The 25,272-nt window shown below is 29.3% G+C and overlaps 2 protein-coding genes and 1 long non-coding RNA gene across 6 annotated transcripts; 2 read left to right on the top strand and 1 right to left on the bottom strand.

Annotated features, from left to right (window-relative positions):
- The first annotated feature begins 3,116 nt into the window (after window positions 1-3,116).
- LOC146959094 (uncharacterized) lies at window positions 3,117-4,575 on the top strand. 2 transcript variants are annotated; one of them, XM_085740621.1, is made up of 3 exons: window positions 3,117-3,445; window positions 3,544-3,625; window positions 4,202-4,575. In XM_085740621.1, exons 1-3 carry the CDS (start codon window positions 3,380-3,382, stop codon window positions 4,369-4,371), a joined length of 318 nt encoding a protein of 105 aa, XP_085596747.1. In that variant the 5' UTR covers window positions 3,117-3,379; the 3' UTR covers window positions 4,372-4,575. The 2 variants fall into 2 exon arrangements, with proteins under 2 accessions (XP_085596747.1, XP_085596746.1); XM_085740620.1 differs by having other exon boundaries at window positions 3,131-3,445; window positions 4,199-4,575.
- Window positions 4,576-5,271: 696 nt separating this feature from the next.
- On the bottom strand, window positions 5,272-24,718 carry LOC146959095 (geranylgeranyl transferase type-2 subunit beta 1-like). 3 transcript variants are annotated; one of them, XM_085740619.1, is made up of 10 exons: window positions 24,523-24,718; window positions 24,292-24,312; window positions 9,182-9,259; window positions 8,836-9,106; window positions 8,673-8,739; window positions 8,425-8,573; window positions 7,671-7,804; window positions 7,521-7,581; window positions 7,286-7,361; window positions 5,272-5,590 (listed from the first exon to the last, which is right to left on the bottom strand). In XM_085740619.1, the coding sequence occupies exons 3-9, from the start codon at window positions 9,233-9,235 to the stop codon at window positions 7,333-7,335; spliced, it is 765 nt and encodes a 254-aa protein (XP_085596745.1). In that variant the 5' UTR covers window positions 9,236-9,259; window positions 24,292-24,312; window positions 24,523-24,718; the 3' UTR covers window positions 5,272-5,590; window positions 7,286-7,332. The 3 variants fall into 3 exon arrangements, with proteins under 3 accessions (XP_085596745.1, XP_085596743.1, XP_085596744.1); XM_085740617.1 differs by having other exon boundaries at window positions 7,483-7,581; XM_085740618.1 differs by having other exon boundaries at window positions 7,483-7,581; window positions 24,403-24,718.
- Window positions 9,269-11,180, top strand: LOC146959096 (uncharacterized). The gene is made up of 2 exons (XR_015024810.1): window positions 9,269-9,612; window positions 9,709-11,180. It is a non-coding gene; the product is annotated as an uncharacterized LOC146959096 (long non-coding RNA).
- Window positions 24,719-25,272: the final 554 nt, after the last annotated feature.

Genomic DNA, 25,272 nt, shown 5'->3' on the forward strand with positions numbered 1-25,272 from the left:
TAATAGTCTTATTTGGTCTTTGCAATTCGTTCTGATTATCATTGATTATATACTAGTGGTCAACAAGTTGTGATTATCTCCTTAGAGTTTTGATGAAGTGCAGTTATATATGCCATTTATTTCCCTGTTAATTGAGTGTTTTTGTTTATTTGAAAGAGAATAATCTTGTTATATGGAAGATGGGGAAATTTGGAGTTGAAGAATCTTGTACTACAATGCTTGAGTTTATTTATTTGTTTATTTCGGATATTTCCTGTTGGTTGTCGTTACAGTTTTAGAGAATGGAAATACAATGATATAGGCAAGCAATCAAGGACATGTAATTCACCATAATACGAGAGAAGTAGAGTAAGAACAGACTAGAACTACCATTTACATATATTGATTTCTTTTTTCTTGTGTTAACCCTCCGGTTCTCATGGGAAGGGGGGCCTTGGTAATCCAGAGTTCGGCCGGGTAAATAAAATCTGACCAACAATTATTCCATCCAGAAATCAAACTTAGGTTATCCTAAACAATTCGTCCTTTGGAGGAGCTCATTAACCACTTGAGCCCAATTGCTTGGTTACATATATTGATTCCTAGTCAAGCATTATGTTAAATGACATACTAAGTTGCCGTTCAATTGTTGGTTACTGTTTGGCTTGGATATGGTGTAATAACATGATATGTTTCCATTCATTTCATCAATAAGCTGCATGGGAAAGCGCCAATTAGCTCGAGCAACTGGATTCAAAAGTTAACTCTCCCTACCAAACTCCTTCCTCTTGTATTGCCAGAGTTTTGTTACTCTTGTACTCCGGCACTTGTAAGGGCTTACATTTATCTAATAAAAAAATTGCAGAATATAAAACTTTTACCTCATATGGGAACATACGAGCTTCTGTTTTCATTATTTGGTATTGTTAATGCTCAATGTGAAGACAATAGATATATGCTGTCACAGGTGGATGCTGCTAAAAGAATAAATATAGAAAGGGATATTGGCGAATAACAAGTTCTGTAATGTTTCCCTAAATTCCCTTGTGTATAATTTAAGGATGATGCAATCGTATGTGGAATTCCTTCTGCTAGAATCTAGGAAGAGCTTGAATGGGTGTTTGAGAGAAAGTCAAACTAACACCTGTCTAAGAAAATAGAGTCTCGCCAAATATGGTATGGTGTTACATTAAAGTGAAACTATTACTCCTAGGTCTCTCTATTGGCACATGCACTAGGAAGGGTGCACATGAAATTGCCTCACACATGCATTGTATCCACAACTTTTGATGAGTAGAGTTTCTAACCAAAAAAAAACTTAAGATTAGTAGAGTTGTGAACAGTTTATTTGGCCTATAAAGTATTGTATGAATATAAAATCTTGAGTTACAATGTAAATGTTACATTATTTAATTACTGTCAACTTATTATGCTTGCCTATAAGAATAAGAATGTTTTTTTTGTGGTGGTCGGGATTTGAACCTCGGACCTTGCATATATAATGCATTGTTCTTACCAGTTGAGATAAGCTCACGAGCACATTTTTATAAAGCCCGGGCGAAAAAAAATTTGCAATACATTTATAGGGGTTTACATAAGAAATTGCAAGCAAATAATAAAATTTTTTAAAGAAATTGCCCAATTTATAGGGGTTTATATAAGAAATTCAAGGGGATTTACATAAGAAATTGCAAAAAATTTGGGCCGGAGCCCGGGTGAGTGCCCGGGCTCGCCGGGCCTTAGAACCGCCCCTGCTCACGAGGACATAAGAATAAGAATGGGGAAATACTTGTGTGACATTAATGTCACGGTGACATTAAATCTGGGCCACACATTGGGTGACATTAGATGTGTTGTGTGGCCCAGATGCAATGACAATGACAATGTGTGGTTCAGATTTAATGTCACCGTGACATTAATGTCACCAAAGTGCCACCCATAAGAATGTGATACAACTAATATCATTTTGCTGTGTTAAAAGTGAAATATCAAATCTTTATAATCATATCTTTATATTAACATCATTTTGTCTTGGTGCTGGTGGTTGTTGATTTATTTTGATTAAAGCGAAATATCAAATCTTTGTTCAAGGACATTCCTCATCTTGTCCCATCCATAGCATGGTTTTTGAAGACTATACCCCCATTTCCTCTGCCATGCTTTCCATGTTTCACAAAGAATTTCCTTAAAATTTTGTCAGTTCAATTTGGAAATGAGAGTTTGAGAAAAGGAGAGATTGTTGTGGGTAACGTTTTTACGGGTGAGTCACATGCGATTGTAATAATATTTGTGCACTTTGAGAAACCATAATATAAGTAGTACTAATTTAAATGGCTATTAATAAAGTTCAAATGTTTGATGTTTAGTTTAGATAAGAAGTACAAAGACTCGTATTCAAAACAAAAAAATACAAAGACTCGCTATCTAGAGAGAAAGAAATATAGTAGAACATAGAATTTCATGCCATGGTTACCATGAATTAATCCACGATCATGGTTACCATATTTGTAAATATTTTTATAAATGGAGTAATAAAGAGTACAAGAGAGAGATACCTATTCTATTCATAATCAAAGAGAGTTTGGTATTCATGCATAGAAAAGGCATCGTACTTTGCCGTGTAGAAGACTATCGATTCGAAGGTAGTAGAATACAAGAATTTCAATGCATGCTGTCATTCTGAAATGGACCACTGTCAGTGATGGAGCCAATTGTTTGACTTTACTCATACACACCCAATGACCTACGAAGTGGATCCAATGCTATTAATATTAATCTTCTGGATAACAATAATTAACTATGTTGGCTTAATTCATTCAATAATACAAAATACTACTAATCAACATCTACACATTGAGCCTAAGCTGCTTTTCTTTATTCTTCAGCTTCTCTCTCCCAAGTGGCTTAAGCCAAGTCACACACTTCAGTTTTGATTTTGACATGCTCAACTTGGTTGGCTTGCTGTCTCTTAAGCTGTTCTATTCTAGCCAATAATTAGTGTAGTTGACCCATTCAATTCAATTAATTTAGTGCCCCCCGGTTAAATAAGCAACCTTGTAGGAATAAATCGTGTGAAGAAAAAAACAATCAAGCACTATGTCACTATGTGGGACCTGCTAGCTCCACTCCAGTATATTAGTGAAACAAATTATCTATGTTAACATAGTCATCATAAAATAAAAAAGCCATTTTCACCTTTTTGGCTATTTTTCATTTTCTGCCAACCCCACCAACAACTCAAGTCATAAGCATCCCAAGAGATGAAATTGTTCTATCAACTACAAGCTTAATAAACACTCAGTTTCTGTTGGAGAGGAGTAATAAGAAGTTAAATAAAACTAAGGCTTTTGAAGATTGTTATTATGATAAAAGGAATCTTCAGAAATCAGCTGGTATAAAAATGTCCAAGAGTTTTCCTCTTTCTGGGACTAGTCTTGCATCTTTGGAGTCTTTGTCACTGCCACTGGTATGTAGTTTTGAACCTTTTACTGTATTTTGAGTTTTGAAATGAGCTTGAATTTCTATATATATAGTGTTTAATGGTGATTGTTTTGTTGAGAACAGGTGCAGGAAGTTGTTCTTTCAGCAGATATGCAATGTGAAACCTGCCAGAAGAGAGTTGCTGACATTATTACAAAAATGAATGGTAGTAAGCTTGTTTCTGTATCATTTTTGTTCTGTTAAATAAGGAGATATCATGTATGGCTGGCTATATGTGTTGCACATGATTGAGAAATTGTTGATTGATTTTAATGCTCTATGTGAAAATTGCTTTCTTCAAATCTCAATATTCCTCTATTTGCTTTGCAAGAAGAGGTTAAAGAAGACAGAGAGGAAAAGAGCTGTGGTCCTTACTGTTTATGTTGCTACTGTATAATTTATAAGCCCTGCATGTGTTTTTGGCTGCAAGCTAGAGGAATGTTATAGGGCTATAGTGCTGATATCTATGACTTAAATTACTGTTATTATTTACCTTACAATTATTGTTATTTACTGTTAAATCTTCTGTTTTTTTTAGAAACTTTATTTATCTTTCACTGATTATATACATGGTATCTTATAAGATATCTGAACTTATGATTCTGATGTGAGTTTAGCAGAACTTAGTATAAAACACATTTTCTGTTTTATACTAAAGTGTAATGAATTTTGTGATGATGTTTATGTTATTTCTCTTGTTAGCTCTAATACATGTTCCCCCGTATCTATAATTTTTCAGCAGAGACAGAGTCAATTGTGGTGAATGTATTGGAAAAGAAGGTGATACTTACATTTAGGATATCAAAAACAACTGTTGGTAAATTAATCTCAAAGAAAGTTACGCCATTAAACAAGACTCCTTCCCCTAAATTTGCCATTATCAAACGGATATTCCGCTCATCCAGTGGTTAATTAGTAATTATACACAACTAAGAAAGTAACCACATGTGCATAAGATTCTGTTAGATTGATTTGACAATGTACAGCACACAGTCTTTGTATTCATTCATCATTGAATTTGTTTTTTGTTATTGCTTTCTCAACATGGAAATTCACAAATAGTAGAGATGTAAGGATTTTATTGAATTGTGTTTGAATAAATTCTTTATGTTGTAATTTGGTAACACAATGCATTATCTGATAGTAAAATCGCTTTATTGAAAATAAGAAATGTTTCGTGGAAACCCACTTTTTCATACAATCATGATATTTGATTAATCATGTACAAAAATATGGTTAATTCAAGTAGTTGAATTAACCATATCTTTCATCGTGAATAACCACATGCATGTAAAAAAAATTGGGTGTTCATGGATCGTTTTTGATTAAAAATAACCCACTTTGTTCCTGCTCAACTTTCTTGAAAGGATTGTTCCTGAAAATATATAATAGTAAAGTTTATGTATTGAGAATTTCTTGTCTTGAGGCTGCTTTTATTAGACTTCGAGAATAAGAACATGATTCTTCAAATTTCAATGTTGCTTTGTGTAACGGCGACGCAAATTGTAGGCATCAAGGGGTGCTTCCCCTAGTATAAGGTGAATATGTGTTAATTAAGTTGAAGCTTAGTTAGATAACTTCGTCTTATTGAAAATAAGAGAGACATTAGGAGAGTACAGTGTCGGTTGATCCATGAACATCCATGTCATAATTTCACTTTCCCTTGCTTTTTTTTCCTTATCCAAAAAATAAACCAATCACGGGTTCTGTCAGTACTATTAACTCATTTCAGAAAAGGGAAAGTGTTTGTGATTTTTCACTGGGGTATGTATATTCTACACTCTCAGTGGACTAGTTGAATGTAGAATTGAATTCCTCGAGAATAATGTAATAAATAATTGTAAACGAAAGTGTCTGGTTGCGACACACTCACCCAGTCACACATCAGAAAAACAAGATGTTATATACATGAAATTTAATACAGCTAAAAATAAGAATTAAAGATCTTTCACCTCAAAAAAAATTAAAATTAAAGATCTTATGAATCTAAACTCAAGACGGTTATCATTACTTGATAATGTTTGTTGAACTCCAAGTCATTTACTAAAGAAAATTCTATTCACAACTTCCACGGGTAAAGCGTAAGCTGGGTCTATCGGTTTCACTCCAGGATATTCAAGAAGTGAAAGTCCTGCAACAACAAATAAAACAACTTCATATGAAACACATAAATAAAATTAACAGAGATACATTACTAAGTTAAATCATGTTATATGCCAAATTGAATTCGGGACTTGATATATGTTGTATGACCAGCATTATAAGGGGTAAAAGCATAAAATGCAGAGTGGGATAGGCAGGGAAGCTATAATATGCAATAATGAAGTGTAGAACAACATTAATTTTCTGTTAAAAAAAAGAAGGTACAACATTAAGTTCATAACTAACATATGTACTCGCTTTAAACCTAAGAAACAACAATATATCAAGAAACATTTCTAACGACAAATCATTCCCGATCAACACTTTTTATCAGTGCTTCTCAAGTCTACTCCACATAAGACGAAACTCTACCAACCAACTTTCTCGCTAACATTTATATTCCTAATCCTATCTTGTTTTATGTGATTACACGTACAGCTAGCATTGTCATTTTAGCAACAGTGTGATTACTTTCTCATTAGCTCTAAAGCCCAACATTCAATATCATGTAACTGCAGATTTTAAAGTCGTGTGGTAAAATTTTCTTTTAAACTTCAATGTTAGTATGTTACTTTTCTATCACAGATCTTCAATGTTACTTTTCTATCACAGATTACACTAGAAACATTTCTCCATTCCCACCACCATGATATCCAGATTTTAACCAGTTTGGATAAACTTTTCAAAAAGCATTTACGAGAAAATAAGATTGAAATTATACAACAATAATGATTATGAGTATATAACTAATAACTTTTTGCATAAATTGAAATGAGCTTTCCACATTTCGACAATTTCAGAAACTTATTTATCTTATAACTCCAGGACAACCTATAAATGCATTAGGGCTTGTTCTATAGATACGAATCAAACACATCTCTCTATTAAGAAGCTCATATAGCACTTAAACTTAAACTGTGTAAATTGTAATATGGTATGTTCTCCAATTTTCCACGTTAAGCTAAAATTTCAGTGCCTTTTGCTAAAGTTACATTCCATATTATACCCTTTCTACTACAAACTTTCCAAACAACTAAAATAAAAATAGAATGACATGTATCTAGTTCTAAATTCTAATGTATAATTATGTAAGCTTGTTGAACTAATATGATTTTTCAAGTGATTTTACTTAATAGTTTAACCTTTTGACATAGTTTGTCCCACTGTAGTCAGGGTCGAGTGCTGGTTCATAGGATCGTATGATCCTACGTTCCACGGCACCTCAATCGTGCTTCGACTTTACTCAGGTTCATTTTTTCTCTGTTTGCTCTGTTTTTCTTCTGTTTCCTCTGCTTTCTCTGTTTTTTTGTTTGTTTTCTCTGTTTTTCCTCTACTTTCTCTGGTTTTTTGCTTGGTTCCACTGTTTTTCCTCTATTTTCTCTGTTTTTTCACTCAACTCTATCAACAACCTACTGATCTTACTTACGAAGCGTGTTACGACCCTCATGTTTACAATCTTTCAGCAGCCTACCGATCCTACTTAAAAACTCGAACCTGACTACACTCTGCATTTTCCACGCTTTAGCACAAGCATAGGCTTATAAGATAATCAATTTTATGACATGAACCAAAACATGAAGTGGGCAACAAAAAGTCACTAGGTTTCTTGAAGATGCCTTTTTGCTTATCTTTCGAAATTACATGACCAAACAAAGTAGAAAATACAAAAAAGGGAAAACATTACCAGCCACCCCAAAGTATGTATGGAATACATCCACAGCATCATCTGGTCTATCTGAAATCCCACCATTGTCTGTGTCCTAACAGTTTCAACGTACACAATATTTCAGAAATACTAACCTCATAAGTCATAACAGTTAACACCACAAAAGAAGAAGGAAAAAACATGCTGATTTGTTTACACAAATTCCACTAAATAACCTGACAGTCCAAGATAAATTTTATAAGCTTCTCCTTACTGATCCAATGAACCCTGTCAATCATGATCAGGCTAGAAAGAACCCACCATGAGTAGCATACCTGACAAGATCTAAAGCTGGTAAGAGAAACTGAACAAAACAATAATAGCATCTATAGCAATAGACCTAAACTTGAAAAGATTTACTCACATCAGGGAGTTTCTCTGGACGCCCATTCAGACCTCCAGATTTAACTTGTCGCTCACATAACCACCAACCAAGTAGGTCCTTGTCAACAAGATCTAGTGACCCCGCTATAGCAAGGGCCCCCACACAACAGAAAACTGAAAATAGAAAAGCAATATCTCACAAGGATTATTCAAGTCTGCAACTCATTGCATTCTTTTATTTGGAATTCAAAAGATGGAAAAACCAAAGCAGACATATTTACACACTAAGAATGCATTCGCCGACTAAAATTTGTTTTATCATATGCATTCCTTGAGTGAACAGTCAACACAACACAACATAAGTAGAATACCAAATTATGGGATTTGGCCTCCTAAAGAAGTTATCTTAATTCTAAAGCACATATTGTAACCTCTTAGCATTCAAAGGTTTAGAGAGTTGCTCACAGTATTATTAATTTGGGAAATTTATTCAATATAAGTAAAATGGAGACTTTTAAATATGATATTTGCTTCCGGTATGCCCTAATCCCACTGCTTAAACCAGGAGAAAGGTTCCTTCTTCTAGTGAAAACATTATTTTTACTCCTTTTATTGGCTGCATCAGAGCAGAAAGCAAATTCTTGTGTCCATAATTTAAACAACAAATTCAAACTATGGCCTAACGACACACAACATTCCTTTCGTGTGGGAAAAACGAAAAAAAAACAACAGATCTTGAAAAGGAATAGATGAACATGCATTGAGTAACATAGAGAAAGTAATTTATAACATACTTTGTCCAGCATGAGATTCCCCACCAGGTGTGCAACCAAAACCACCATCCATGTTTTGGCAACTTATAATGTATTTGACAGCCTTGTCCACATTTATTCTATCCAAGCGATGTAATAACGATAGACAACAAATAGCAATGTATGAGAACCTAAGACAAACAAGTCAGTAGATTTTAGTAAAAAAAAAGTGCAGTAAGCTCATAGGCAATCAACAATCAAAACCGGAGTTAAGTAGCAAAATAGCATACCGGGTATCAACTTCACCCCATATATCCCCTGAAAAAGACCCATCTTCATTTTGCAGGCCGACAATATCTAACATAAATATTAAGCAACGCAAGATCCAGTATATTTATTAACAGACAAATAACTCATGAATACATATCACAGGACAGAACCTTTAAAGGATACAATTTGTGACCTTATCTGCATCAATAACGTCCAACTTATCAAAGAGAGCGAGCACCTGCACGGCGCTCAATGTATACAAGATATGTGGGTCATGTCCAACATTTCCACCGAATCCCCCTTCATCGTGCTGACAACTGATGATCCATGAAACAACCTCATTAACATCTACAGTGTCGTCGAGCTTTCCGAGAAGATGAAGGGTAGTCAATCCCCAGTACGCTCCATTCATCCTGAGATGCTCCATTACCACAGATTCAAAACTATCTTTCTTCTGAAAAACAAGGAATATTAAAAAAGATGATATATTTAGTTTTGGAAATAATTTAGGAATGAGAAGCAGACGGACCTTTTGAACAGATAGTATATACTGAACGTGTTTCTCAGCAACCAGGTCTCCCATCTTCTCTTCTCCGGAGCAAAGTAATCTACTATAATATAAGAAAGTAGTGCACGCTCAACCACAGCTTGACCTCTGGCAGCGTGTGTGAGTGCCATTTGGCAGCGGCTTTGCTTGACAAGTGGACAGCTCTTCTGCTTGACATATGGCATCTGGTATTTTCAAATTTGCTTTATGAAGAGAAAGGTCATTTTGGGGGGCAAATTCTTACATTTGAATTTCAAATTTCAATACCCTTTTCTATAAAAGTTAATACTTCTACGGATCTCTTCTTTCATTAGATATCTTCTTTCATTTTTCTTCTCTCTCACTTTTTCTTATCTATGTTTAATGTTTAATAATCTATTTCTTATTTTGCAGGAAATGAAACGAAATGTAAGGTAACAACAACAACAACTCTTCTTTCTTCTTCTTCTTGATGTCCTTTTCTTTCCAAACTTTCTAATCTTTACCTTCTCTTCAATTGGATTTTGCAGGAAACTTGAAGTGTTGCAAAAAAAATATTATGAACAACTTTTCAGATCTACAAGTTCATTTGATGTTTAAAGTGTCTAAAATTTACTCTTTTCTCTTTTCTTTATCTAACATGTACCTTTTCAATATTTGTATTTACATTCAACTACAATTTTTTGATCTAGAAATGTTGCAGGAAAGTTGAATGGAGTTCATTTCTCTTTATCAAACTACAAACAAAGAAAAGAGAAAAAAGGGAAAAAAGAAAACAAAGATGGAGAACAACAAACTTAAATGTGTAAGTATGGATAGGAAAGGTGATTCAATGGATGTATCACCTAAAACGAATGTATCAATGATTCAATGGTGTTTGTTCAATCTTTTTCAAATACTTATAAACTTGCATAATCTTCCTTTAGTTTATTATTATTTTTGAAAGAAAAAAAATTGAGTAAAAATAAAGTTTATACTATTTTGTATCAATGGTGTTTGTTCAATCTTTTTCAAATACTTCTAAACTTACATAATCTTCCTTTAGTTTATTATTATTTTTGAAAGAAAAAAAATTGAGTAAAAATAAAGTTTATACTATTTTGTATAAGAAAAAAATAGCTTATAAATAAAAATGAAAAACAACCATGAAGGATTAAGAACAAGAAAAAGAAAATAAAGATGAGTACAAACATCAAAATAGACAACAATTTTGTCTGATGTAAATTGTGTCTACAATTTTCACTTCCATTAATTTGTTTTTACAACCTGTTGCTATTAAGCTATTAAAATACACAGATCTGTGATTTTTTATTATTCAACATGTGAGTTTTTTTTATTATTCAACTGTGAAAGAGAAAATTCTTTATATATTCTAAAAAGAACAGTCCTCATTTAGACTTAGAAAAAAAAAAACAGAGAGAAAGAAAGAGAATTCTTCTGTTTACATCATTCTGTAACAACGTCAAAAAAAACAAAATTTGCAGAAAAAATGGTTTTTCTATTGATATTATGGAAGAAAAAAAAAGTCTTCATTTTTGCTGGAAACGAAATTTGGGATTTTCAGAAAAAATATATTTTTTTTATCAAAATCCAGTAGAAGGATTGTCAAAAAACATCAATAGAAAAAGATTATTTGATCTACATAAGAAATTCTTACATCTTTTCAAAATACAAGAGAATCAGATCCAATTTCATCTTTTAACTGTTGTTGTTGTTGCATGTAATGGAAACATAAGATGTAAAGAACTTGACCTTGATGAAGACACCAACCCAGTTTCATACCATAACAGCGGCGGTTGCAATTTCAGGCGCGGAGGTCGCAATTTCTGGTGTGGAGGTCGACGGGGAAAGTGTTTCAAATTATGATCTTTTTTGTGGGTTTTGTAGAGGAGTTGGAGGAGAGTCTTTTTATGGTATTGATTTTTCAAAAGGTTGTCTATGTTGGCCGAGATCTAGCCAAGAAGGTGGTAGTTGAGAAGTTTACAAATCTATTTGATCTGAATGATAGATGATAAAGAATAGGGCAAGATTATGAGTGTGGTTCAGCCAAAGGCAGCCGGAAATTAATCATGGAGGTTGTGAACAGTAATCCGGCGGCTAGGGTTTGTTAGAAGAGGAGAGCTTCTCAAATTCCTTTGATGAAGAGAGAGAATAAAATTAACAAATGAGCATTTGTCTAAAAATAATAATAATAATAAAGGGTGGGAGAGATAAATTATAAAACTTAAAAGTTGGATTACCGAAAAGAAAAAAAAAATGAAAACTGGTAGCCTATGTTGTACAATACATTCAATTGTTGTACAATACATTCAATTGTTATTAAATTCTAAAATTAAATGGCTGATCTTTGAGAAAAAAATGTGAAAAAATTGATATGAGTATTTACAATTAGATGTAAGAGCATCCACATCCATGCCACCCAAATGAGTGGTATAAATGGGACCCACATAATATATTATATTACTTTACACTTTTCAATTATTTAAACCACTCAACTATATTTTCTAAATATCCATACCACTCCTCTAAAACTCTAAAATGGGTCCCACTTATCTTACACCTACAATATACTTTAAATTATATTTTACATTAAAATAAGTAATTAAAATAAAAAGAACTCAAAAGCAATACAAAAGTTCTGACAAATTCTGGAATGGAACGGTGGTAATGCATTGCCACCATGGTTGGTTTTACTACTTGCTTTTTTGCCAAATAACAGAGGTTTCCTGACACAATTTCATTTGTGGCAGTTATACCACGGTGCAAAAGCACCGATAATCATGCTCTAAGTTACTTAATTGGTTCTCTTAAAAAAATGTTTTAATTGGTTGTACGTGTAAAATTATTTTTCGACCGTCAACTCATTACCATTAAACTTTAAATATTATTGGTACTCTTAATCAATGGTTGTGATGTCTGTGTTTCCTCTTGATGCGTGTCCTCTCTACTTGCTTAGCCAAAAAAAAAAATCAATGGTTGTGATCACTTAGTCAAAATTAAAAAGGGAGATGTATTTCAAAAATTAATTGTATATTTTTAACCGATCCAACTCTAAAAAATGTGGATCCTTAATCAATTTATTAAAAAAATTATTTGCAATGGGTGTCATTATTTGAGATTTATACAATTAAACTATCATGAACTTGCATGTTTTCACTAATACAATTCGTCACTAATGAAATCAATTCTGATAAATGAGACAAGTTCTCATTGATAAAATAATTTTTATTGAGAGGCCATTGATAAAATAATATTTATCTTTGATATATTTCACTGATATGTATAAAAATATGATATCACTATAATGGTGTTCCTATTTTTATACCATAACTTTGATTACACAATGTCATTAAACCATCGTTAACTAAAATGTATGAAAGAAATTGACATTGATTAAAATTTAAAAAATAATTAAAAATGGATGGAAGAAGTTTACATTGATTAATTGAACTATTAAGCACGAAAGAAGTTGTCACTGATAAAAATTATAAAATCTTACTAGACAACGATATTAAACTCTTTAACTAAAATACATGAAAAAAGTGATATTAAACTCTTTAATTAGGAAATTCACTCTAATTCACGAGATAAGTTGTCATTGATAAAATAATATTTTTAGGAGAACATTGATAAAATAATATTTGTCACCGATATATTAAATTATATTTAAGCAGAGAATCTTTGTTTTTTTGTTTTTTTTAACAAGCAAAAATGGATTTTATGAAGTAGATGTAATCGTCACAAGAAAATTTATGTAACACAAGGCAGAATTTCATATAACTCTCCAATTATTGATTAATACATTAAAGGCAATTTATTAATGAATATCAAATTTATGTACGTTGGAAACTACTCATTTAAGTTGGAGAAATGCCAATAGAGCAACTCATGAGCAGAAGCGTGTGACCAACATAAAAACTAATAGACCAACTCACTACCCTTAAGAAACCATGGGCTGTTAACTAAGGAAATTAACTATGTCAACTGGGTTGTAACTATGTATTCAAATGCAAGTCAAAACATGTGTTAGACAAATCATGACATTGGACAATGTAAGAAACAGTACCTGTAACAATTATATTAATAAAAATAGCATTATCAATTGACCAACTTTGAATAGTTCTGTCTAATCAAAGTCTATCATATACTACCTAATCTAGAATAGTAATGAGTACCATTTTTTGGGAACCAATGAAAATTATTTGTCTCAACTAAATTTCGATTACAAACAAATGGTGTTAGAAACTCAAAACAACACACTGTTATAAACACACAAATTCTGCCATCAACCAATCTAATGGATCACCTTCAGCTTACTCAACAACATATTAAGATTAAGAGACAAAAGAAAACAAGTATTAGAAGAGAAAAAAATTGGTGGTACATCTAACATTAGTAGAGATACTTCAACTAAGAAATTTACTCCCAAATTTAGTAAACCTCTTATTTGAGGAGCAAATACGCTAGACAGGTTGTCACTTATAAAATTTTAAAAATCACTTAAATACTTGGGATAAGTCGTCACAAATGAAATTAACTCTGATAAAAGAGACAAACTGTCGTTGATAAAATAATTTTTGTTGAGTGATCAATAAAAAAATAAAGTTTTTAATCGATACATTATATAATATTCAACATAGAGTATCCTCTTTAACTGATATATATATATATATATATATATATATATATATATATATATATATATATATATAAGATGATATCACTAACACGAAGTTCCTATTATTTACACAATAACTTTTATGGTACAACGATATTAAACTCTTTAACTAAAATACATGAAAAAAGTGATAAATTGTCACTAATAAAGTTAAATTTCATTCAGAAGACAAGTTTATTTTCAGAGCAAATACGCTAGATAAGTTGTTACTTATAAAATTCTAGAAATAACTAAAATGCATGGGATAAGTTGTCACAAATTAATTAACTCTAATAAAAGAGACAAGCTGTTATTGATTAAATTATTTTTGTTGAATGTTCATTGATAAAACAATATTTTTTTATCGATATATTAAAGGGTTAATTAAGTAAATGGTCCTTATAAATATTCAGAATTTTGTTTTTAGTCCCTACAAAATAAAATCACACTTTTTAGTCCCTATAAAATTTTCCATCAACATTTTTAGTCCCTATAAAATTTTCCATCCGCATGTTTAGTCCCTATAAAATTTTTCCATCAGCATTTTTAGTCCCTAAAATGCTTAAGAAAAAAGTCACAGGGACTAAAAAATGTGATTTTATTTTATAGGGACTAAAAACAAAACTGTGAATATTTATAGGGACTAAAAACTTAATTAACCCTATATTAAATAATATTTAATGTAACGTATCTTCTTTACTGATATATAAAAAAAACATGAAATCACTATAATGATGTTTCTATTATTTATACCATAAATTCTATTATACAACGATATTAAACTCTCTTTAACTAAAATACATGAAAAAAGTAATTAGTTATCAATAATAAAGTTAAATTTCATACATAAAACAAGTTTTTTTAAGGAGAAATACGCTAGACAAGTTGTCAGTTATAAAATCTTACTAATAACACAAATGCACGGGATAAGTTTTCACAAATAAAATTAACTGCGATAAAATAGACAAGTTGTCACTGATAAAATAATTTTTGTTGAGTGGTCATTGATAAAAATATTTTTCATCGATATATTATATAATATTCAATATAGAGTATCTTCTTTTATTGATATATAAAAAAGTGATACACTAAAACGAAGCTCCTATTATTTATACCATCACTTTTTTTATACAACGATATTAAACTCTCTTTATCATTTATTCATGAAAAAATGATAAGTTGTCACAAAAAAAGTTAAATTTCATACAAAAGACAAGTTTTTTCGAGGAGCAAATACCCTAAACAAATTGTCACTTATAAAATCTTAGAAATAACTCAAATGCATGGGATAAGTTGTCACAAATGAAAATAACTCTGACAAAAAAGACAAGTTGTCACTGATAAAATAATTTTTGTTGAGTGGTCATTGATAAAATAATATTCTTCATTGATACATTCAATAAGATTCAATGTAGAGTATCTTCTTTCGCTAATATATAAAAAACATGATATCGCTATAATGATGTTCCTATTATTTATACCATCACTTTTTTTGTACCACGATATTAAACTCTCTTTAACTAAAATGCATGAAAAAAGTGATAAGTTGTCAATAATAAAGTTAAATTGCATACATAAGACAAGTTTTTTTAAGGAGCAAATACGTTAGACAAGTTGTCATTAATAAAAATTTATAAATAACTCAAATGCACAGGATAAGTTGTCACAAATGAAATTAACTCCGATAAAATAGACAACTTTTCACGGATAAAATAATTTTTGTTGAGTGGTCATTGATAAAATCTTATTTTTCATAGATATATTACATAATATTCAATGTAGAGTATCTTCTTTCACTGATATATAAAAAAAATTATATCACTATAACAATGTTCCTACTATTTAGACCATAACTTTTTTTATACAACGATATTGAACTCTCTTTGTAATTTATGCATGAAAAAAATGATAAGTTGTCACTAATAAAGTTAAATTTCATAAAGAAGATAAGTCTTTTTAAGGAGCAAATACGCTAAACAAATTGTCACTTATAAAATAAATAAATCAAATGAAAGGGATAAGTTGTCACAAATGAAATTAACTATGTTAAAAAGACAAGTTGTCACTGATAAAATAATCTATGTTGAGTGGTCATTGATTAAATAATCTTTTTTATCGATATATAATAAAATATTCAATGTACTTTTATTGATATATAAAAAAATGTGATATCACTATAACGAAGTTCCTGTTATTTATACCATAATTTTATTATACACCGATATTAAGCTCTCTTTAACTAAAATGCATTAAAAAAAGTGATAAGTTGTTGGTTGTCACTAATAAATATAAATTTCATACATAAGACAAGTTACTTTTAGGAGCAAATACGCTAGACAAGAGGTCACTTATAAAATCTTAGAAATAAATCAAATGCCCGGGATAAGTTTTCACAAATAAATTTAACTCTGACAAAAGAGACAAGTGGTCGCACATATGTTTATATAAAAAAAATTATATCAGTACAACAATGTTCCTAATATTTAGACAATAACTTTTATTATACAATGATATTAAACTCTCTTTATAATTTGTGCATGAAAAAAGTGATAAGTTGTCACTAATAAAGTTAAATTTCATACATAAGACAAGTTTTTTTTCTGAGCAAATACGCTAGACAAGTTGTCATTAATAAAAATTTATAAATAACTCAAATGCACGGGATAAGTCGGCATAAATTAAATTAAATCCGATAAAATAGACAAGTTTTCACGGATAAAATAATTTTTGTTGAGTGGTCATTGATAAAATCTTATTTTTCATAGATATATTATATAATATTCAATGTAGAGTATCTTCTTTCACTGATATATAATAAAAAAATTATATCACTATAACAATGTTTGTATTATTTAGACCATAAATTTTTTTATACAACGATATTAAACTCTCTTTGTAATTTATGCATGACAAAACTGATAAATTGTCACTAATAAAGTTAAATTTCATAAAGAAGTTAAGTTTTTTTTAGGAGCAAATACGGTAAACAAATTGTCACTTATAAAATAAATAACTCAAATGAACGGGATAAGTTGTCACAAATGAAATTAACTCTGTTAAAAAGACAAGTTGTCACTGATAAAATAATTTATGTTGAGTGGTCATTGATTAAATAATATTTTTTATCGATATATTATATAATATTCAATGTAGAGTATCTTCTTTTATTGATATATAAAAAAATGTGATATCACTATAACAAAGTTCCTATTATTTATACCATAATTTTATTATACAACGATATTAAGCTCTGTTTAACTAAAATGCATTAAAAAGGTGATAAGTTGTCAGTTGTCACTAATAAATATAAATTTCATACATAATACAAGTTATTTTTAGGAGCAAATACGATACACAAGTCGTCACTTATAAAATCTTAGAAATAAATCAAATGCTCGGGATAATTTTTCACAAATAAATTTAACTCTGATAAAAAAGACAATTTGGATCTTATAAAATCTTAGAAATAACTCAAATGTACGGGATAAGTTTTCACAAATGAAATTATCTCTGATAAACTTTTATTATACAACGATGTTAAATTCTCTTTAACTAACATGCATGAAAAATTGATAAGTTGTCACTGATAAAGTTAAGTTTTATACCTAAAACAAGTTTAGTTTAGGAGCAAATACACTATACAAGTTGTCACTTATAAAATCTTAGAAATAACTCAAATAGACGCGATAAGTTGTTACAAATGGACATAACTTTGATAAAAGAGACAAGTTTCGCTGATAAAATAATTTTTGTTGAGTGGTCATTGATAAGGACGTTATTTTTTATCGACATATTAAATAAGATTCAATGTAGAGTATCTTCTTTCAATGATGTATAAAAAAATAAACATGATATCACTATAACTATATTCGTATTATTTTAACCATAATTTTTATCATACAAAGATATTAAACTCTCTTTAACTAAATGCATGAAAAAAGTGATAAGTTGTCACTAATAAAGTTAAACATCATACGGCAGACAAGTTTTTTTTAGTAGAAAATACGCTAAGCGATTTGTCACTTATAAAATCTTAGAAATAACTCAAATGTACGAGATCAGTTGTCACAAATGGAATTAACTCTGATAAAAAAGACAGGTTGTCACTTATAAAATTTTCGAAATAACTTAAATGTACGGGATAAGTTTTCACAAATGAATTGTTCAAAAGAAAAAAAGTTTTCACAAATGAAATTAACTCTAATAAACTTTTATTATATAACAATATAAAACTCTTTTTAACTTAAATGCATGAAAAAAGTGATAAGTTTTCATTAATAAAGTTAAATTTCATACAGTAGACAAGTTTTTTTTAGGAGCAAATACACTAAACAAGTTGTCACTTATAAAATCTTATAAATATCTCTAATGTATAATATAAGTTGTCACAAATGAAATTAACTGTGATAAAAAAGACAAGTTGTCACTTATAAAATCTTTGAAATAACTCAAATGTACTGGATAAGTTGTCACAAATAAAATTAACTCACATAAACTTTTATTATATAACTATATTAAACTCTCTTTTACTAAAATGCATGAAAAAATAAATGATAAGTTGTCACTAATAAAGTTAAACTTCATACGACAGACAAGTTTTTTTTAGGAGCAAATACGCTAAACGAGTTGTCACTTATAAAATCTAAAAAATAACTCAAATGCACGGGATAAGTTGTCACAAAAGGAATTAACTTTGATAAAAAGATAAGTTGTCACTTATAAAATCTTAGAAATAGCTCAAAGGTACGGGATAATTTGTCACAAATAAAATTAACTCTAATAAATTTTGATTATACAACGATATTAAACTCTCTTTAACTAAAATGCAGGTAAAAAGTGATAGGTTATCATCACTAAAATTAAATTTCATAAGATTAGAACTTTTTTTTAGGAGCAAATACGCTAAACAAGTTGTCACTTATAAAACCTTATAAATAACTCAAATGGACGGGATAATTGTCACAAATGGAATTAACTCTAATAAAAGAGACAAGCTGTCATTGATAACATAATTTTTGTTATGTTGTCATGGATAAAATAATATTTTTTATTAAGTAACCAAAAAAAAAAATATTTTTTATCGATATATTAAATAAGATTCAATGTAGAGTATCTTCTTTCACTGATTATTTATACCAAAACGTTTATTATACAACACGATATTAAACACTCTTTAACTAAAATGCATGAAAAAAGTGATAAATTGTCACTAATAAAGTTAAACTTCATACGACAGACAAGTTTTTTTTTGGAGCAAATACGCTAAACGAGTTGTAACTTATAAAATCTTAGAAATAACTCAAATGTACGGGATTAGTTGTCACAAATGAAATTAACTCTAATAAAAAAGACAATTTGGATCTAAAAAAAAAAATTAGAAATAACTCAAATGTACGGGATAAGTTTTCACAAATGAAATTATCTCTGATAAACTTTTATCCTACAACGATATTAAATTCTCTTTAACTAAAATGCATGAAAAAAATGATAAGAAATCGCTAATAAAGTTAAATTTGATATAAAAGACAAGTTTATTTTAGTAACAAATACGCTACACAAGTTGCCACTTATAAAATCTTAGAAATAACTCAAATACACGGGATAAGTTGTCACAAATGATATTAACTCAGATAAAAGAGAAAAGCTGTCATTGATAAAATAATTTTTGTTGAGTGGTCATTGATAAAATAATATTTTTTGAGTGATCATTGATAAAATATTATTTTTCATCGATATATTAAATAATAGTCAATGCATAGTATCTTTTTTCACTGATATATAAAAAAACACATCACTATAACGATGTTCCTATGATTTAGACCATAACTTTTATTTTACAATGATATTAAACTCCAATAAAAGAGACAAACTATCATTGATAAAATAACATTTGTTGAGTGATCATTGATAAAATATTATTTTTCATCGATATATTAAATAATAGTCAATGTATAGTATCGTTTTTCACTGATATATAAAAAAACACATCACTATAACGATGTTCCTATGATTTAGACCATTACTTTATTATATAACGATATTAAACTCTCTTTAAATAAAATACATGAAAAAAGTGAAAGAAGTCACTAATAAAGTTAAATTTCATACATAAAACAAATTTTTGTGAGGAACAAATACGCTAGACACGTTGTCACTTATAAAATCTTAGAAATAACTTTGATAAAAGAGACAAGCTTCGCAGATAAAATCATTTTTGTTGAGTGGTCATTGATAAAGACGTTATTTTTTATCGACATATTAAATAAGATTCAATGTAGGATATCTTATTTCAATGATGTATACAAAAATAAACATGATATCACTATAACTATATTCGTATTATTTATATCATAATTTTTATCATACAAAGATATTAAACTCTCTTTAACTAAATGCATGAAAAAAGTGATAAGTTGTCAATAATAAATTTAAACATCATACAACATACAAGTTTTTTTTAGGAGCAAATACGCTAAGCGAGCTGTCACTTATAAAATCTAAGAAATAACTCAAATGCACGGGATAAGTTGTCACAAAAGGAATTAACTTTGATATCACCTAAGATAAGTTGTCACTTATAAAATCATAGAAATAGCTCAAATGTACGGGATAAGTTGTCACAAATAAAATTAACTCTCATAAACTTTTCTTATACAACGATATTAAACTCTCTTTCTATACTCTTACTAATAAAGTTAAACTTCATACGACAGACAAGTTTTTTTTAGGAGCAAATACGCTAAACGAGTTGTCACTTATAAAATCTAAAAAATAACTCAAATGCACGGGATAAGTTGTCACAAAAGGAATTAACTTTGATAAAAAGATAAGTTGTCACTTATAAAATCTTAGAAATAGCTCAAAGGTACGGGATAATTTGTCACAAATAAAATTAACTCTAATAAATTTTGATTATACAACGATATTAAACTCTCTTTAACTAAAATGCAGGTAAAAAGTGATAGGTTATCATCACTAAAATTAAATTTCATAAGATTAGAACTTTTTTTTAGGAGCAAATACGCTAAACAAGTTGTCACTTATAAAACCTTATAAATAACTCAAATGGACGGGATAATTGTCACAAATGGAATTAACTCTAATAAAAGAGACAAGATGTCACTGATATCATAATTTTTTTTGAGTTGTCATTGATAAAATAATAATTTTTATCGATATATTAAATAAGATTCAATGTAAAGTATCTTCTTTCGCTGATTATTTATACCAGAACGTTTATTATACAACACGATAATAAACACTCTTTAACTAAAATGCATGAAAAAAGTGATAAGTTGTCAATAATAAATTTAAACATCATACAACATACAAGTTTTTTTTAGGAGCAAATACGCTAAGCGAGCTGTCACTTATAAAATCTAAGAAATAACTCAAATGCACGGGATAAGTTGTCACAAAAGGAATTAACTTTGATATCACCTAAGATAAGTTGTCACTTATAAAATCATAGAAATAGCTCAAATGTACGGGATAAGTTGTCACAAATAAAATTAACTCTCATAAACTTTTCTTATACAACGATATTAAACTCTCTTTTACTAAAATGCAAGTAAAAAGTGATAGGTTATCATTACTAAAATTAAATTTCATAAGATTAGAACTTTTTTTTAGGAGCAAATACGCTAAACAAGTTGTCACTTATAAAATCTTAGAAATTAACTCAAATGTACGGGATAATTGTCACAAATGGAATTAACTCTAATAAAAGAGACAAGATGTCACTGATAACATAATTTTTTTTGAGTTGTCATTGATAAAATAATAATTTTTATCGATATATTAAATAAGATTCAATGTAAAGTATCTTCTTTTGCTGATTATTTATACCAGAACGTTTATTATACAACACGATAATAAACACTCTTTAACTAAAATGCATGAAAAAAGTGATAAGTTGTCACTAATAAAGTTAAACTTCATACCGCAGACAAGTTTTTTTTTAGGAGCAAATACGCTAAACGAGTTGTAACTTATAAAATCTTAGAAATAACTCAAATGTACGGGATCAGTTGTCGCAAATGGAATTAACTCTAATAAAAAAGACAATTTGGATCTAATAAAATATTAGAAATAACTCAAATGTACGGGATAAGTTTTTACAAATGAAATTATCTCTGATAAACTTTTATCATACAACGATATTAAATTCTCTTTAACTAAAATGCATGAAAAAAGTGATATGTTGTCACTAATAAAGTTAAATTTCATACAGAAAACAAGTTTATTTTAAGCGCAAATACGCTATTCAAGTTGTCACTTATAAAATCTTAGAAATAACTCAAATATACGCGATAAGTTTTCACAAATGGAATTAACTTTGATAAAAGAGACAAGCTTCACTAATAAAATAATTTTTGTTGAGTGGTCATTGATAAGTACGTTATTTTTATTGACATATTAAATAAGATTCATTTTTTTTAGAGACATTTTATACCATAATTAAATAAGATTCAACGTAAAGTATCTTCTTTCAATGATGTATAAAAAAATAAACATGATATCACTATAACTATATGCGTATTATTTGTACTATAATTTTTATCATACAAAAATATTAAACTCTCTTTAACTAAATGCATGAAAAAAGTGATAAGTTGTCACTAATAAAGTTAAACATCATACGGCAGACAAGTTTTTTTTAAGAGCAAATACGCTAAGCGAGTTGTCACTTATAAAATCTTAGAAATAACTCAAATGTACGGGATCAGTTGTCACAAATGGAATTAACTCTGTTAAAAAAGACAGATTGTCACTTATAAAATCTTCGAAATAACTCAAATGTACGGGATAAGTTTTGACAAATGAAATTAACTCTAATAAACTTTTATTATACAAGTATATCAAACTCTTTTTAACTTACAAGCATAAAAAAAGTGATATATTTTCACTAATAAAGTTAAATTTCATACAGTAGACAAGTTATTTTTAGGAGCAAATACAGTAAACGAGTTGTCACTTATAAAATCTTATAAATAACTCAAATGTATAATATAAGTTGTCACAAATGAAATTAACTATGATAAAAAAGACAAGTTATCACTTATAAAATCGTAGAAATAACTCAAATGTACGGGATAAGTTGTCACAAATAAAATGAACTCTCATAAAATTTTATTATACAATGATATTAAACTCTCTTTAACTAAAATGCATGAAAAAAGTGATAAGTTGTCACTAATAAAGTTAAATTGCATACAGAAGACAAGTTTATTTTAGGAGCAAATACGTTAAACAAGTTGTCACCTATAAAATCTTAGAAATAACTCAAATATAAGTTGTCACAAATGAAATTAACTTTGATAAAAGAGACAAGTTGTCGCTGATAAAATAATTTTGTTGAGTGGTCATTGATAAAATTATTTTCCACAAAAGAGTCATTGATCTTAAGCTCTCTTTTGCTACAAAGCACAAAAGAAGTCGACATTGACTAAAATTTGAAAAAGAATTAAAATACCTGGGAGAAGTTGTTACTGATTAAATTAAATCTAATACAGAAAACAAGTTTTTTTTGGGGGGACAAATACATAAGACAAGACATCAATATTTTAGAAATAACTCAAATGCATGAGATAAGTTGTCATCAAAAAAACTTTAACAATGTTTAAAATTTTTTGTTGAGAAGTCATTGATAAAGTAATATTTGTCATCAATATATTAAATAATAATGATATTACTATATCAATGTTTAATATTAGACAAATATTAAACCCTCTTTAACTAAAATGCATGTAGAGTATCTTCTTTCGTTGATATATATAAAAAATAAGATATTCGCTTTAAATTTTCAACAATGGATATAGTTGTAGGATCCATGCTTTTAAGAGGATTCATGTCCTACATTTATATACTCAATTTCCAAAAAGTTCATCTTCTATGTTCTTAATCTATAATAAAAATTAAACAGATAGTCCAAAGTCCCTTTTTTTAAGGTGATAGTCCAAAGTCCTTATACATTCTTATTTACCCAAATTATTATTCCATTAATCTAATTTATACAATGATGAAAAAAATGCGCTAACGGTACAACCCATGCGTCCGCAAGTGGTGTAATGCACATTTGAATATGTTCATTAATGAAGCTGCATTTTACTCTGTGTTACCATAAATCTATCAATACTACTAATCTTGCTTATTGCTAATTACCATGTTGACTCGGAAATATATTTTATAATACCTCCCATTTACTTTGTCAAAACTTACGATGGGAACATTGCTTCCTATTACTTCCTCATCAAGCTACCATTTATATGAATTTATGATAATTATACGTTATCCAAATCTTACTTATTCCAAAACAAAATAGAATTACTGCCAAAGAAAAATATATTTAAAAATTTTTGCTTTTTTTAAAAAACTCCCAAATTAAATTATAAACATTGGCAAAAAAACATGCGCCAACGGCGCAACCCGTGCGTATGCACGGGTACAGCACTAGTTAGAATAGAATAAAAGGTTTCTGTAACAAACAGTAAAAAGGGTATTAGGGATTTGGCCAAAAGGCTATATATAAAGGGTAAGTTGACCACAGGATTAAGTCGCTAATTACCTAAACTTAACAATTAAGCATTCATCTAATACCAAGTAATTGCCAGCTCATGCTAAAAGAAAGGGAGGGAATACACTGTTACAGTTTCACCAAAAATAATGATGATGAGTTTATTCTAACCTGTGAATTAGAGACGAAAATACAATGGATCAAAGCTCTTCCAATCTCTATCTTCTTGGAAGATAGAGTCTGAGAGAGACGAGAGAGACGGTGTCTGGTCTCAACGTCTTTTATTTATCTTCTGAGCCAAACAAGAGAGATTCTCTCTCTCTCTCCCCCTTTTTCCTATATTTCTTACTTCACGTCTACCAAACACACTCTCGTGTCTTCTGTTTCTCTTGTAGTACCTGTTTGGTTGCACGTTGCAACCTCCAAAACGTACGTCTATGAAATAGAAACGTGATTTTCCCATAATATTTATGTTTGGCTTCGACAAAAGATAATTGATTTTGAAGCCTAGAATTGAGTTAGCAAGAAGCTTGTATTCTTAGCTTCTGCGATCAGTAGAATCAATTCTACTGCTTTTTTGGACAAATATTTTATATTATGTCTTTATTTCTCTATATTGCCCTTATTTATATGTAATTTACGCAGAGCATGCTTATTGTTATTTTGCTTATGGAACTATAACATTATTTATTTTTATGTTATTATGGCCAACTATTTCTTCTTACACGGAACCATGCTTCTATTTTTTTTACGCACAATCCATACTTACTATTAACTTTCAATTATTTTCTGTTATATTCCAACCAAAAAAATAAATATTTTCTATTATGTTATTATATTGAATTTTAAGTTTATTATATAATTTGACAAAAAATAAGTACTGGTATAATATGGATTTTCTTAATGGAGTATAATATGAAT

The sequence above is a fragment of the Medicago sativa genome, chromosome 1, assembly GCF_051527215.1.
Source record: "Medicago sativa cultivar Bolivia chromosome 1, Bolivia_mono, whole genome shotgun sequence".
Taxonomy (NCBI): domain Eukaryota; kingdom Viridiplantae; phylum Streptophyta; class Magnoliopsida; order Fabales; family Fabaceae; genus Medicago; species Medicago sativa.

Excerpts from the sequence above, each read along its gene's own strand:
- LOC146959095 (XM_085740617.1), bottom strand. The coding sequence starts at position 9,235 with ATGGGAGACCTGGTTGCTGAGAAACACGTTCAGTATATACTATCTGTT. Across the intron at positions 8,574-8,672 it reads TGGGGTGAAGTTGATACCCG|GTTCTCATACATTGCTATTT; the intron begins GTATGCTATTTT and ends TGTTTGTCTTAG. Across the intron at positions 7,362-7,482 it reads AATTTATCTTGGACTGTCAG|GACACAGACAATGGTGGGAT; the intron begins GTTATTTAGTGG and ends TGAAACTGTTAG.
- LOC146959094 (XM_085740620.1), top strand. The coding sequence starts at position 3,380 with ATGTCCAAGAGTTTTCCTCTTTCTGGGACTAGTCTTGCATCTTTGGAG. Across the intron at positions 3,446-3,543 it reads AGTCTTTGTCACTGCCACTG|GTGCAGGAAGTTGTTCTTTC; the intron begins GTATGTAGTTTT and ends TGTTGAGAACAG. Across the intron at positions 3,626-4,198 it reads CATTATTACAAAAATGAATG|CAGAGACAGAGTCAATTGTG; the intron begins GTAGTAAGCTTG and ends ATAATTTTTCAG.